This window comes from Syngnathoides biaculeatus, chromosome 6 (assembly GCF_019802595.1).
Source record: "Syngnathoides biaculeatus isolate LvHL_M chromosome 6, ASM1980259v1, whole genome shotgun sequence".
Taxonomy (NCBI): domain Eukaryota; kingdom Metazoa; phylum Chordata; class Actinopteri; order Syngnathiformes; family Syngnathidae; genus Syngnathoides; species Syngnathoides biaculeatus.
Window position 1 is genome coordinate 29,749,322 of NC_084645.1, and position 14,708 is coordinate 29,764,029.

Below are 14,708 nucleotides of genomic sequence, written 5' to 3' on the forward strand. Positions count from 1 at the left end.
CATCAATCAATGCTGCTCTTTAAGAAACCCGATTTGGAATGTCGGAATCTAGGTCGCATACCTGCAAGGAGCGTGGTAGAAGGGATATCCAGGTCGAGGTATGTGATTGCAGTATCCCGACGGATTCCACATTGTGCGTCTTTGTATTTAGGCTCCAACAAGTCCGCAAGTGCCGTTTCTATTTTGGTGGTCTCGCATTAATCAACGTCCCCGGCTGGCTCCGAGAATTAAGTCGGATGAGACCGCAATGTGATTTGCGCACCTTGACTGGAAGTCCCTCCCTTCCCCCCTGCTCTGGTTTTCAGAAGAAACCCACAACTACTCGACAGAGTCCCAGACAAGCGCCCCAGGTGAGGAGTGACATCACAGGCTCCCGTTGCGATCCCGTCAGTCGTCAGACGTTCCCTCCTCTCCCGGAGGCTCTCAAGACTAACCAGACGGAACAGCTGTCTTTGAGGTCAACCCCCTGCCCGACGTCGATTCTCACGCATCCCTCCCACTCCTCCAAAGTTCACGGAACGGCACAAAATCACCCCAAATCTGCATCTGCTTTCGCTTTTGAGATGGCCGGCGTCAGAACGAGAGCCAACCACTGGCTCTCTGCCGGCTTTCCCTCCTCGCAAAAAAAGAGCAGCGAGCGTCTGTTGCCAGAAGAGGAGAGGCGGGAAGCGAGAGAGAGAGAGAGGGAAGTAAACAGAGCGGGACTGCCTTCCTATTCCTGCCTCGTGCGCCACTGACAGGATGCACGCCGCTTTGGGACGAAAAGGACGACGGAGAGAAAGAGACAGAGAAGAGAGAAGGAGGCGAACGTGACAATGTTTGCATGACCTCTCGAACTATGACTAAGGTGTCATTTGACACCTTAACACAAACACCTGAGCTCATCCATTCTTGGTGAGATTGCGTAAACTCAGCAAACTGTCCAGAAGAACAGAAACATCCGCTTTAAATGTGTGGTCAGCAAAAGTTTCATTTTCACTTTTAGGATTTCATTTAATTTGGGGAACACAGTGGTTTGGTGCAGCATTTCCCATATGTTTTGGTGCTAAGATTTCCTTCTCCTGATGGATGTTGTGAGGGAAGACATGAGGACAATGGGTGTAACAGGAAGATGCACGAGATAGGCTTAGCTGGAAAAAGATGACACGATGTGGCGACCCCTAACGGGACAAGTCGAAAGGAAAAAGAAATAAAAAATTATACCATTTATTAATTTTTGGACAAACCAGGCTTATTCAATGTATTTTATTTCTATATTGTGAAAGAACATGCAGACTGGTGGAGTTTTACATCTCTCCTCAGAAAAGTTGCGCCTTCAAGAGAATCCATCGATTTCGATAGCTCTCGAGCTATTTTTAAACACTGTATTACACTATCTTGATTGCGCCATTTTGTTTTCAAGACAGCAAAGATGGTTCATCACTCAAACTTGGAGTTGTAACATTGAGCAAAAAATAAAAATAAAATAAACTGGCCAAGTGACAACCAAAGAGGATTTTTTTTTTTTTTGGAGCGCTCCAGCTGTGTAGGCCTACTTCATTTTCCTTTTCGTTAGCAAAGTAGTTTTGAGCAGCGCCTAAAAGCCGTTTAAATGTGACAGCAGCGTTCTCTCGATTGACTTCACCTCCCGCTGCGGTGTTTTCTTTTCATTTGCATTCATGCTCTGTTATGTTTTATTCATACCCCTCCATTGCCATTTTGTGTTTCCCTTGATTGGTAGACTTATCCTTGTTACAACAGAAGGGAAAGCTCTCATCACTTGGTTTATTACAACAAAGTAGACTGGCGACGGGTTCTGGTCTCTGATGTCAGCAATCTTCACTCATCTGCTACATCTTTTACGCACACCTACTGTATTATCGTGATAAAAAGCACTCACCTAATATGAATAGCAGCATATACAGAACATAAAATTTATAAAACTACTATTTTGTGACACTCTTATTCATCTATTTATGTTTTTATATAATACAAACATGTGAACACAATCCTCATAAATACCTTGGGTGGTTGGAAAAGGGCATGCAAACCCCTGTGAATCTGCGAAATTAAAATTGTAACAGTGTCATAATGCTGTAATTAGATTAGTTAATTGAATTCTCTTTGAGAAGTGACCATTTGACGGCTGTATTGTGCCCTTCAGCCAGAGTGACCACACGAATAATCAGGGGAGCAATTAATTCTATTTTTAATTGCATTCAAACTAAACGATGAGGCATTTCAGAAAAGCACAATCAATAAACAAAACATAAATGAGTCATATTTAAAAAAAGAAAATCCGCAAATTCCATTAGGGTATTCAAATTTATAAACACAACTGAAGATATCAGCAGTCATGTAAGTTTAGTTCTTACTTGACATAAATAAATGCCAATATGTTATTGGATTTAGCTGAAGTATTGATTACAACCAGATGCATGTCTAGGCTACTTACAGTAAATATGTAGGACAATAAATGGATACTGTAGAATATTCCATACATTCACTTCATAAATGTTCTCTGAACCTTTTGAATTATTAGTACAAATCTTGGGCAGCATGTGGTCCGTTCAGCTCGTTAATCTAGACCACTGAGCCTTTACTTTTATCAAAAGTCCATTGTTGTAGTAGTTGGTGACTTTTTCCTAAAATGGGTTAATGAATGTATTTTTATTCATAATTTTTTGATTAATTTACTGTCAAATAATTGGAAGAGTCATTGATGGTGCAAGTGGTGCACACGCTTGACTTTAGTACGTGTCCTGTCACTGCGTTTTGACCAGTTCCGGTCCAGAAATCACCCCAAGTTAACTGGGATAGGCTATGGCACTCCCATGACCCTTCTGAGGATAAGCGGTTTGGAAAATGGATGGATGGATCAAATAATTGGTTAACTGGGTAAGTGCAAATATTCAAGTAAATTGAACAATTGCTTTATTTAGATAAAATAAAGTACTGCTTGATTATTTTTTTTTTAAATGTTAGTTTTAAAAGTGAATGAGTTAGAGTAAACTGATTTAAATGTGTTTTTAAATGTTCACTCATGAATTTAGTATTTATTTTTATTTATTCTGTTTTCTCATTAAATCATTGGTTAATTGCTTAATTGCACGTCTTCAAAGTAACTACACATTTTTGTATACGATTAACTTGCCAATTAAAAAATTCGGTGAGAAATCAAAATTTAATTCATTATAAATAATGGATTTGGAAGATATTCTTTATTTTATCATGACATTCATATTTTAAGCCAACTATTTTAGTCAACAGAAAGAGATAATGCATAAACAAAAAAAAGTTTAAAAAGATAAACATAATAATAATAAGAAATGAAATATTCCTTTACATTAAGACCGTAATCTTTTTATCTAATGGGCAAGCAGAGAATTCGGACAGAGCGATGGGCCAAGATCCGGACCTGGTGTGATTACATAGTCATCGAGCCCGGAGGAACATGGGGAAGTGTACTGTAATTGGCTGCTTCCACCACAGTCACCCACAAAGTGAAGAGGAAGATATTGTCAGGTGGGAGGAAGGAAGCAGCAAGATGACACACTTGAAGGTGCGAAAAGGAAAGATTGGGGGCTTTAGAAATCCTGCTGTTTGTTTTTTGACTAATGCAACTATTCTGGCTCAGAAAACCCACGGGAACACAGCACGCTGTCGAGAAGCCTCGCAGCGGCAGGAGCGACAGCAGGAACTCGACTGAGCCGGCAGCTCGGCTTACAGGCCCCGTCACATCTCGACATCTCACGCAGCCCCTGACACACCTCAACGCTCAAGGTCACACCTGAGACCGTTGCTACGCGACACATTAACAAGCGCAATTTGGGAACATGCTGAACCTCTATCAGATTTGGTGGTCACCGCTAGAGGAAAATGTCTGCCAGTGTTTTCTTTTGTTTTTTTTTTTGTCTCAGCTGCAATAAATACATAAATAAATAAATCGAATTGAATATTATAGAAGGATGGTAATGTTTTGTGTAGACTTGAAACAAAGTACAGCTTGAAATCTGGATGTCACAGCTCAAAATGATAAGCTCCAATTCATTTTGATATTTACTTATATAATTTTTTGGGTTAGTCCATTTCTTGTACATATTAAAATTGAATAAAGGCTAAGTATTTAACATTTTTATGGAATAATTACTTAACTAAAATTGAATAAATTGGGACTTTTTTAACCTCATCCACAAATGACCGAACACATCTTTTTTAATAATTGAATGTTTCATATTCCCATTTCTCATTGTTGGCCCGACAATTTTCTGAACAGACTTGGGAGCAAAAGTGTTGAAGGATCCTTATTTTGGCTATGTAGACCACAGTAGAGTATCTTGCGAACATGGACCTAGTATGAAAACGTCAATTTCAATTTTAAAAAAATAATTAGTTTTGTCATACGAGTGCCCAGAAAAGGCCCCTCTGACAGCTACTGGTGTTTGAGCCAGTTTTGTACCCGTTTTGTCAATGAACTGGAGTGATACTACAACAAAAAGTAAAAAAAAAAAAAAAAAAAAAAAAAAATCATCAAACTACCTCACAGAGGATTAGGATTCAAATTTTAGCAATGAACGGGCACTTCACGCTACTACGCACTTGCGCACTTATCACGCACACTCAGGACAGCGCAGTGAACCACAACCTGACGTCTTTTTTTTTTAACATGGACGCACACGGTCTTTAACAACAGCTGCTGCCTACTTCTACTTCCTAGCTTACCAGACACCGCCCCCCTCCGCTCTTAAATGGGTACACTCATAATTACAAACAGAACACACACCCGCAACTTTATATCTGCGGGCATGACTGGTGGACCACACCCGTAACTTTATATCTGCGGGCATGATTGACCACACCCATACATTTTCAAATATGAGTGACTGCATCCATTCATCCATTATCAAAGCCGCTCATCCTCACAAGGGTCACAAGCTTCGGGCGAGAGCCAGACTACACCCTGAACTGGTCGCCTGTCAGTTGCAGGACAGATAGATACCATCACTAAGCGGGAATCAATCCCACGCTGCCCACACCAAAGTCAGGCGTGTGTACCACTACACTATCACTGACTCAAAGGTTAAAAAAATAAAATAAATTTTGCCCTGATTATTGGTGCGTGTTAAGAATTTGCTATGGGTGACATTCTTTTAGTCTTACTGCATGTATCTTTTTTAAGGCCACATGATCAAATGTGAAAACATGAAAGCACATCTTCTAGACACCAATTTGAGTCAACCTCCATTCTTCATCAATCGCTTGAAGATGCAATTAATACAGAATTAATCTATTTTCTTTTTTAGTTCAGGTTCGCAGCACTTTTCTCCCTCATTTCCTCCCTTTCCATCCACTGCTGCCTGGTGGGACTCCTTCTAGATGAGGGCCTGATTATCAATTGCACACTCGACCTATTATTAGGTCCCTAGTGAGGAGCGTGTACATTATATAAATATATGTGTGTCCGTGGATGCATGTGTGTCTGTTTGTAATAGTTAAATCATGCAAAATATGTATGAATTCTTTTTATATATTTTAATAATATATTAACCCATGTTATTTATTAAGTATTAATTTGATGATATAATCATTAACATTACAGTATAACATTCATTACATTATGTATGTACATACAAAATATTTTGGTGTTTTATTGAAATGTTCCCTACCTTCCTTCTACAGTATTCCAGGTCGGATAATTATAGCTTATCGTAGCTGACTTGGGGAGAAAGGCAGACAGTCAATCACATGGCAGCGACAGGAACAGATAACCTTTGACACTCCCATTGTCACTGCCACTAAGTGGGAGTTCAACCCAGGACGCCTGCACAGGAGTCAACAGTTAGACCGTACATAATGTGCAAAGTCGATTATTTTAAAAATTCCATGCCAGATTTAAATTTCATTAACTATACTTAGTTAAGGGCAGATGACTGGTTAGAGTGTCTGCCTCACAGTTCTGAGAACCAAGGTTCAAATGCCGGCCCCGGCTGTTTGGAGTTTGCATGTTCTCCCTGTGCCTGCGTGGAATTTCACCGGGCACACCGGTTTCCTCCCACATCCCAAAAGCCTCCATGGTAAAATAATTTGAGACCCTAAATTGCGCTTAGGTGTTATTGTGAATGTTTTTTTGTTTTTATGTGCCCTGCGATTGGCTGACAACCAGTTCAGGGTGCAGCCCGCCTCATGCGCGATAATTGCTGGGATAGGCTCCATCACTCCCGCAACCCTTGTGAGGATAAGCGGCTGAGAAAATGGACGGTTGGGGATATTAAAAAGAAACCTCACTTACTTAATTTTGCAAATATATTTTACATTGTTAATTCAAACAGGACGATTAAATTCAAATTGAAACTGACTGCATATTTCACATGATAGAATGATGACAGAGCAGAGGCAGACAGCATTTTTTATTTAGTATTTTGCTCGCCGCTGCAATCTAAGTTTCGCTTTAATCTCATTGATATGAGGACGACTCAAATAGACATTGTTTTTACTATTTTAGTTGAAATGAGTGCCTTTTTCCCCCCAAAGTTCAAAATGTTTATGTTAAGTGTGGTGTTAAAATTGACCTCTGTAGCAGTTCAAACACACTATAGTTTTTGTACACATACAGATAAAATTCTACCTGTATATGAAGTGTTATCCTCACTTTAGATGTCTCAGGTCCAGCTGGTTCTGTATCAGTTTTTGCTGCATCTCATAAGCAAGCAATGAAGAACCAGCCACCAAATGAAATTCTCCCACCTCCGGGCAAGTCTCTTGAGTTATTTAATTAACTGATAAAGAAATACTGAACGGAAATTAAAAGACTGGTCTATTAGCATATTTTAGCATCTGTCGTGAATAGCAAATTGGCTGTGTTTTATGTCTGCAATTAGTGTTATTAGCCACAAGGAGGAAATTTGACTGGGTGCATAGGTAAATGGATACAATCTACAGTGGTACCTTGACTGATAAATGTAATGAAGTAACTTCATTTACTTGTATCTCAAATAATGGCTGAGACCTGGCATGCCAGGTGAGAGGTGGAAGTCACCCTAGCCTTACTGTGTGGGGTTTGCAATTTTGGGTGGGTTTTCTGCCATGTAGCAAAGATACGCAGGTAGGTAAATTGAAGGGTCAAAATTGCAATTAGTGATGAATGTGAGTCTGAAGGGTTGTTTGTTTGTAGGTGCCCTGCAATTGACCTTTTCGACCTGTCAATCACTCGTACAATAATAGCCAATCAGATAACCGCATTGTCGTAACCCCTGGCTTGACACACCCCTCTCACCGTATTGTCCCACAAGCAATGACGGTTGTCAGTAGCGTGCGCTTGGAAAAGTTAACGTTACGAAGAAAATGGTCCTCAGATGCGCTTGGCGAATGTGCAATTCTGATGAAAGCTATCCTGCTAGGTTACAAGGGGCCCGGTTGATTCATTTTCCAAATCCTAAAACACAGTTGATGAAGAATGGATTAAGGACTCCGGAAGACTGCACGTACAACTAAATGTGAACAATATCAACAAACACAAGGCTGTATGTTTGAAGGTAAGTGAGAAGAAGTATCTTCTCTGAGTTTGATTGAATTATTATCAGTGCTTTCTACATTGCAGGAGAACAACTTTCCCTTTGTTAGTGTATCACTGACTTGCTGAATGAAGTGTGGCATGTTTTATGCCGAAGAGTCGGGCTAGTGATACGTAAACACGCCATTTCATGCAAGAGAAATGTCTATTTGCCTATTTGTATCACATCGGACTTTGAAGACAGAGCACTGGGTTCCATTATGACACAAGTCAAATGAAAACATCCACTCACTTATAAGTACTACAATGATATTACTCATGATCTTTCCAAGTAAAAAGTACTCACCCTGCTTTGCATGCGCAGTATAATTCCACTACTTTATCCTGTTGGATTTCAATATGAAGTTTGTGAGGCGTCAAACATTTTCGCATCGATCGCCAACATTTCGCTGTAACTCTGACATTGCGTCCTGCTCCGTCCAAAATCTTAATTCCCTGTACATATCCTTGCGTGAAATAGTTGAGACCTCTCTGTAGAAGTCTCTTGGACAAGTCTGAAGCATTTGGCAAAAAAACATACCACAATATTATCTGGAATACACGATAATCGCATTCTAACATGTTCTGTTCAATCGCCATTTTGAAAGCTTGTGGGACATGGCTAAGAGGGCGGAGCTTATGGTCGCAATCGGAAAGGTCCATTGGCTGGCAACCAATTCAAGGTGTACCCCACCTCTCGCCCAAGAGTTGGGATCGACTCCACCATACCCACGACTCTAGAAAGGATAAGCGGTCAAGATGGATGTTTGTGTCAAATAATAATAGTACCATGTTTAATTAAAACGAGAACAACAATTATAACAAAGCCTTGATTATTTTTTGATTAATGTTTTAATAGAGTCTCACCACTCTTAAATAAATCACTACCATCTTGTGCATTTTAAGTACATCACATATGGCATTGCATGCTGGAAAGTTTCCATTTTTTCCACCTTATTTTGCAGATCACTGACTACTTAGAAAACTAGCTCCTGCATCCATTTGAACACAGCACCGCTACAAAAATAAAATGAGCAACCCCTTGACTACGCACTATGCCACTCGCACCTGTGTCCAATATACAAGCAGCAGTGCCACCTGTGTCTCTAATGAATTTCCCTTTCACTACTCCATGCAAACCATTTGACGAGGCCCCCGTGATACGCGGGGCGAACGTCGCCCACAGAGACAGAACAAAGTTAATAACAATTCTGTAGGCAGCAAATTGGACTTCAGCGGCAGTGAATAGCAAATGAATATTAGAAAAAAGACTGGCTGCAATGTACACAGAAGCCCGACGGGTTACGCAAAAAGAGGCACTAAATAAGCGCGGCGCTCAAATCGCAACGCTGACGCTTTTATCATAATGAGATCGTCTAACGTCCGTGAGTGCCAAGTAATGTTGACTCGGTCATAAAAATAATAGACTTTAACGAGAGCTTATGTTCTCTTCTTGAAAACACGGCGTCACTCACTCTGTTGCATCTAAGCCAACATTGCCATTTTATTGAGAACCACAATATTGAAATATGTTCTCCACTTCCTGTGGTGGGAAGAAACTAAATAAAATTGTTCAGTTAGTTGTACTTTGGTAAATGTGGATGGTCCGGCATGGTTAGTGTAACAAAAACCCTACACGGACTGGGAGCAGCTTATTAAGCTGTACGCTGTCTTCCGGAAAATACATTAACTTTTTTATCCACTTGCACAGGATAGGTTTCGCAGGAAATAATGTGAAGAGAGTGGTACCTCGATTTACGAGTCGAATTAGTTCCCTTGCAACTGAAAACACTCATATCTCAAATCATCTTTCCATATACTATAATTTCCAGCCTTTAAGCCGTGACTTTTTCACACGCTTTCAACCCTGCGATTTATACGGTGATGCAGCTAATATGTGCATTTTTTCCTAACGGCCGCAAGGGGGGCACTCGAGCGAAAAAGGTAAGAGTGAGACCGGTGGAATATATGTGCGGAGGAAGTGGTTTTTACCGGTCTGGCCCTGTTAGCGCTGCGCTAGCGTGTAACTGCCATGTCTCGGTGATTTTTACTGGCATGTTTTTTTTTTTTTTAACCGGCCCTGTTAGAGTGGCGCTAGCATTCGCATGGTGGCGCTGGCGTTAAACTCTCTGTGTACCGTCTTTGTAAATATCTCGTGCTTCATTGTGGATTTCAATGTGGGCATTTGCGGCTTTGACACAGCTGCGGCGTATGTATGTACCAAATGGTATTTCCTTTACAAATGTACTGGGTGTGGCTTATAACCAGGTGCGCCCTAAAGGCCAGGAATTACGGTAAATGTAAATATTACACTAAACAATCCATTAAAGTCCATCATTGTGCTCCTTATTGCAGTGACTGTTTGGCCATCGGGGGCGGTTTTATGGAGCCATACATACAGTAAATACAAAGATGTTACACAACTGACTGAGTAAGCTGTAGTAATACTTCTCGTTTTCACAGAGCATGACAAATACATCCCTTAGAATATTGTTACATTGCTCGTCATGTGTTCTCCACTGTTTGTGCTCAAATACGGTTCCATCAGGCTCCTGTTGACTTCAGTGTTGCAGCGCCCTGGCAACCCTTTTACCCCTCTAATGGACCACTTTTTTACTGCTCACGTCATTTTGTCGCCCTCACAAAAAAAAAAAACATCTGAATAGAAAGCAGACAGCAGGCCTAGACAAAATTGATTGCACGTCAATGTGTTTGGAACATCAACGCATGTGGTCCGAACAACACTCAGTACCCACATTAGGCACCTACGCATCAAAAATTTGCTCGGCAATTGGAGCAGTTAATCCTGGTACTTTTTTGCCAATAAAGCATCAGATGTGGAGGAGGAAAATCCATATTAGAGACAAATTCAAGCAAGCGAAAATATCCACTGCTCTTTTGATAAAATCAAATCTTTCTGGTGTTTTAAAGGACAGGCGGAACAGTGTGGAACGTGACAAACTCCGAGACGACAGTTATTAAAAGTGTCTCATTAAGAGGCCACTGAGGAGCATTGTCGATCTAAATAATTGACAATGTCTGCGACGCAAAAGGCACAGCCCCGCCTCCCCGCATCCTTCCATCTATCCATCCCGCCTCCGTGGGAGAAACAGACAGAAGACGAGTCGAACATCTTGTCCTGAGACGCTCGCAGATGCTTATTTACACACCTGCTCGAGCAATATATCCATTATCGCATTGTCGCTCAAAAGTCATTCTGTCTGTGATCTTATGAGTTCCGTGACAATTATCGATTTTGAAAGCTCCAGCATCTAATAATGGTACATTCTATAAAATGTTAACCACTGCATCACAATCAGACAGCATTTTGTTTGGTAAACTAAATTGTAAACAGGGAAAGTGAAGCTACACTTGCCAAAAAGATGTTTTTCAAAAATGCAGAAAAGTTGGATCACTTCAAAACCGGGCCTTATTTTCTGCAAAAAAATATTACTAAACACATACGAAAATTTTACAAACTACCCCACCCTCCCAAAAAAAAAAAAGTGTGTGCCTGTATGTACAATGTGCATTATTTTTAGAATGGAACAAAGTTCATTCTAAAGCGAGCAAATTGGATTTTATTGACATCCATTTATTTGAATTATTTTTTATTTGTGGGGTCTGACTTGCTGAAATGAAAATTTCCTGGTTGGTTGCAGCATGACTAGACAATATACTGTACAGTAGTTTTTTAAATAAAATATCCAGAGCCATCTAGTGGTTGTTCTTGCAACTGCAAACCAAAATTAAAATCACAGTTTGAGCGGAATGAATGACATCCCTACTTTACATTTAAGTTGGTCGTGAGGGACACAAAAATGCCATGTTTTAATATACGGTACAACATATTGTATTGGGTCATTTTATATGGTTGTGTTGCAGCCATTGGAAAACTTTCATTAGCAGCAATTGTTTTTGATAGCACATCTGACACTGCTGTCGGATTTAGCCTCTTAGTATTATCCCCTGTGTGTAGTTCAAGTGCAAAACAGGCCCATTTCAAATGGATGCAAACAGGTGCTGGGAATATCAAGTTGTTTATTTGCAAAGCGATTTGGTGACTAAGAACTGATGCACATAAAGACAATTAGGTTGTTTTTGTCCCGATTTGACCCTTTTGGGGGGCAGCTGTGGCTCAATGGTTAAGATCATAGCCTTCCACTGAGGGGGATTTGGATTCAAGACCCCAAATGCACAATCCGAGAAAATGCGCAGGACTCACGGGTGTAGTGTCCTTGAGCAAGACACTGATACCCCAAATTGCTCCCAGAGTGCCTCAGCTGCCCCCTGCTCCAGTGTGTTCCACTAACAAGTGTGTATGTGTGTGTGTTCGCCATTATGACTAAAATGCAGAGGAAAAAATGTCATGTGCATGCAAAGATGTTCATGACAATAAAGGTGATTCTTCACTTTTCTACGGGTGCGTGTGTTTGGATGTTAATTTTTTATATTCCATCTGCTTCACATTTTTTGTACATCAACAGCTTGAGGAGACTTGAGTGCTACATTGTTTCAATTTAAAAAAAAAGAAAAAAAAGAAAAAGCAAAGCCAAGCACAATCTAGACTGCTTCTGAGGGCAAATGCTACTCATGCATAACTTCATGAACCACAGCCACATATTTGTTTTACCGCATCAGACTTTTTCTGATGGTGCGCACTTTATTGGGTCTCATGAAAATTCAGTATAGTTTTCTTCAAATAGTAATGCATGAGAACTGGTGAGATATTTTGCCATTTTTGGGCTCTCTGAAATTTGTTTAACAATCGAAACAAAAATCAAAATATACAAAAAGACAAACCAAATTTTATCTTGTCCTGCCACTTGCTGTAAATTGGTTCATGACCGCTGATTTGATTCCCTGTACAGCATAGACAAGGGCAGTGATTCTGAAGAGCAGTATGGACAAAACTAGTTGCAAGCTGGCAAAAGATCCATCCAATTTCTGAGCCGTTTATCCACACAAGGGTCGCAGAGTGCTGGAGCCTATCCCAGCTGTCATCAGGCAAGGGGGGGGGGGGGGGGGTGTTACTGAACTGGTTGCAAGCCAATCGCAGGGCACACAGAGACAGAAAACAGTCACAATCACACCTAAGCGCAATTTAGAGTCCACATTTAATGCATGTTTTTGGGATGTGGGAGGAAACTGGAGTGCCCCAAGAAAAACCACACTGGCACATGGAAAACATGTAAACTCCACACAGGCGGGGCCGGGATTTGGACCCCTGACCTCAGAACTGTGTGGCCAACGCTGTAACCAGTTGCGCCCACCATGTCACCCCTGGGTAAGGAATCACTAACTCGATACAGCTTGACATTTTGATATTTTGCCTTGTGATAAGAGTGACTTGAGAGTTTTTCGAGACTAACTATCCGACTAATTTTATGCTTTGACTTGTGGAAGCAAAAATTTGAGGAGTGGTGTTTTATTGTTATTTGAGGTACAGTAAAGTCAACTCACTACACACCAAGCAGCAGTGTGACATATAGTGAAGACAGTTTCAAAAAAAGAGGCTTCAAGAAGTCCGTTGGTACTCCGAGTTCGAGTTTACTGTCAAACTAAACACAAAACAAAATGAATTAACATAGTTTACTTAAAACAACTACATAACTTTGCCCTAAAGTCCGCTAGAGTCATCCTAACACATCATGAGGAACGCCAAAGTCCTGAAGCAACAATAATATTCACTCACACACTTTTATCCTCTGTAACGAATGACTAATATTGCTTCAGCTTACCAAGCCTGGTTGAATTGTTTCCATGTATAGCAACGTGAGACTTGGCATACCTTGAATTGTGTAACGGATTCCTCACTGAGAGTTTGTGATGATCAAGACTGGTCGCCATAGCTAAGACGACGTGGTGTTTAACAGGAACCAACTGCAATCCAGTTTCACGGGGTGGCTTTCGGCTGCAGCAGGTCCCCATCGTTGCACAAACTAAGTCCCTCAATGCAAGATAATTAGTGACTTTGCAAAGACCTCTCTGTTGTACACAGCATGGCTTCCTAACCCCTTCTGACTAATGTTTTGGTGACCTGGAAACCTCGCCCATCTCTTTCTACTGACACAAGCCTGATTGTCTCCGACAACCAGGCCCACTTTGACATGGGTTCAACCATCTTGTTGTTTATCCATCAATTGCGCCATTGTGCGAGCCCTCCTTTGCTCCGGGTTGGACACAGATGGACACCCACCGCAATTTCCAGTCCTCTACAAATAAGCCTTTGCTGTGTTTTTGCTCGGAGGAAATGGCTGCCTTGTAAACAACAACCTTCATGTTCTATTGCTCCGTGGTGGAGCCTAATCAGTCAGCTCTCTGCTTTCCTATCCATTTTCTTACCTTTAGTTACTGCTGTTCAGATTCAGAGATTTGTCACTGCAACAAGTGCAATGAAAAAAATAAGGTGCAGACCATTTAGTACAAAGATAAAAATACTGTACATATAACTTCTATAATAAAGAAACTTCGGGGTCAAAAATTAAAAGTGAAAAAAGTACACACAGAAACACAGATTGAGCAGATATTTACATAATGTGCACCTAAAATTGAATATCACACATTGTGAGTTACTGCAGGAGATATATATATATATATATATATATATATATATATATATATATATACACATTCACTGAATAGTGGAGTTGTTGCATTGGTATATTTCACATATTATCAAGAGTGATATTGTGATCTGCAGTGAAAGCAGCGAGCAGGCGGAGGAACAATTGGAAAGATGGTGGCACACACTGGAAAGGAGAGGAATGAAGATTAGCCTAAGTGAAACAGAATATATGTCCATGAATGAGAGGGGCGGAGGGGGAATCGTGAAGCTCCAGGGAGAAGAGATGGCGAGGGTGGACGACTTCAAATACTTGGGGTCAACAATACGGAGCAATGGTGAGTGTGGTAAGGAAGTGAAGAAACTGGTCCAAGGAGGATGGAACAGTTGGCCGAAGGTGTCTGGTGTTCTATGTGACAGAAGAGTCTCCGCTAGGATGAAGTGCAAAATCTATAAAACAGTGGTGAACCCGGCATGATGTACGGATTAGAGACGGTGGCACTGAAGAAACCACAGGAAGCAGAACTGGAGGTGGCAGAAATGAAGATGTTGAGGTTCTCGCTCGGAGTGAGCAACTTGGATAGGTTTAGAAAATGAGCTCATTAGAGGGACAGC

At 40.8% G+C, this 14,708-nt stretch overlaps 1 protein-coding gene and 1 long non-coding RNA gene across 9 annotated transcripts in view; one reads left to right on the forward strand and one right to left on the reverse strand.

Annotated features, from left to right (window-relative positions):
- The window catches only part of LOC133502690 (uncharacterized), a 29,439-nt gene extending 25,502 nt beyond the window's left edge, over positions 1-3,937 (forward strand). For 2 of the 3 annotated variants that reach the window (XR_009795540.1, XR_009795539.1), the window contains 3 exons: positions 2,763-2,877; positions 3,363-3,541; positions 3,617-3,937. This is a non-coding gene — a long non-coding RNA (uncharacterized LOC133502690). Of the gene's footprint in view, positions 1-2,762; positions 2,878-3,359; positions 3,542-3,616 lie in introns of all 3 variants that reach the window. The other variant, XR_009795541.1, reaches the window with a different exon arrangement.
- The window catches only part of plekha7a (pleckstrin homology domain containing, family A member 7a), a 126,337-nt gene that overhangs the window by 87,745 nt on the left and 23,884 nt on the right, over positions 1-14,708 (reverse strand). The window contains exon 1 of one of the 6 annotated variants that reach the window (XM_061823758.1): positions 62-1,696. The exons of the other annotated variants lie outside the window; for them this stretch is intronic. Within the exon in view, the coding sequence (XP_061679742.1) occupies positions 62-132 (71 nt within the window). The 5' untranslated portion in view covers positions 133-1,696. Of the gene's footprint in view, positions 1-61; positions 1,697-14,708 lie in introns of those variants that run through there. 6 annotated transcript variants of the gene reach the window in all.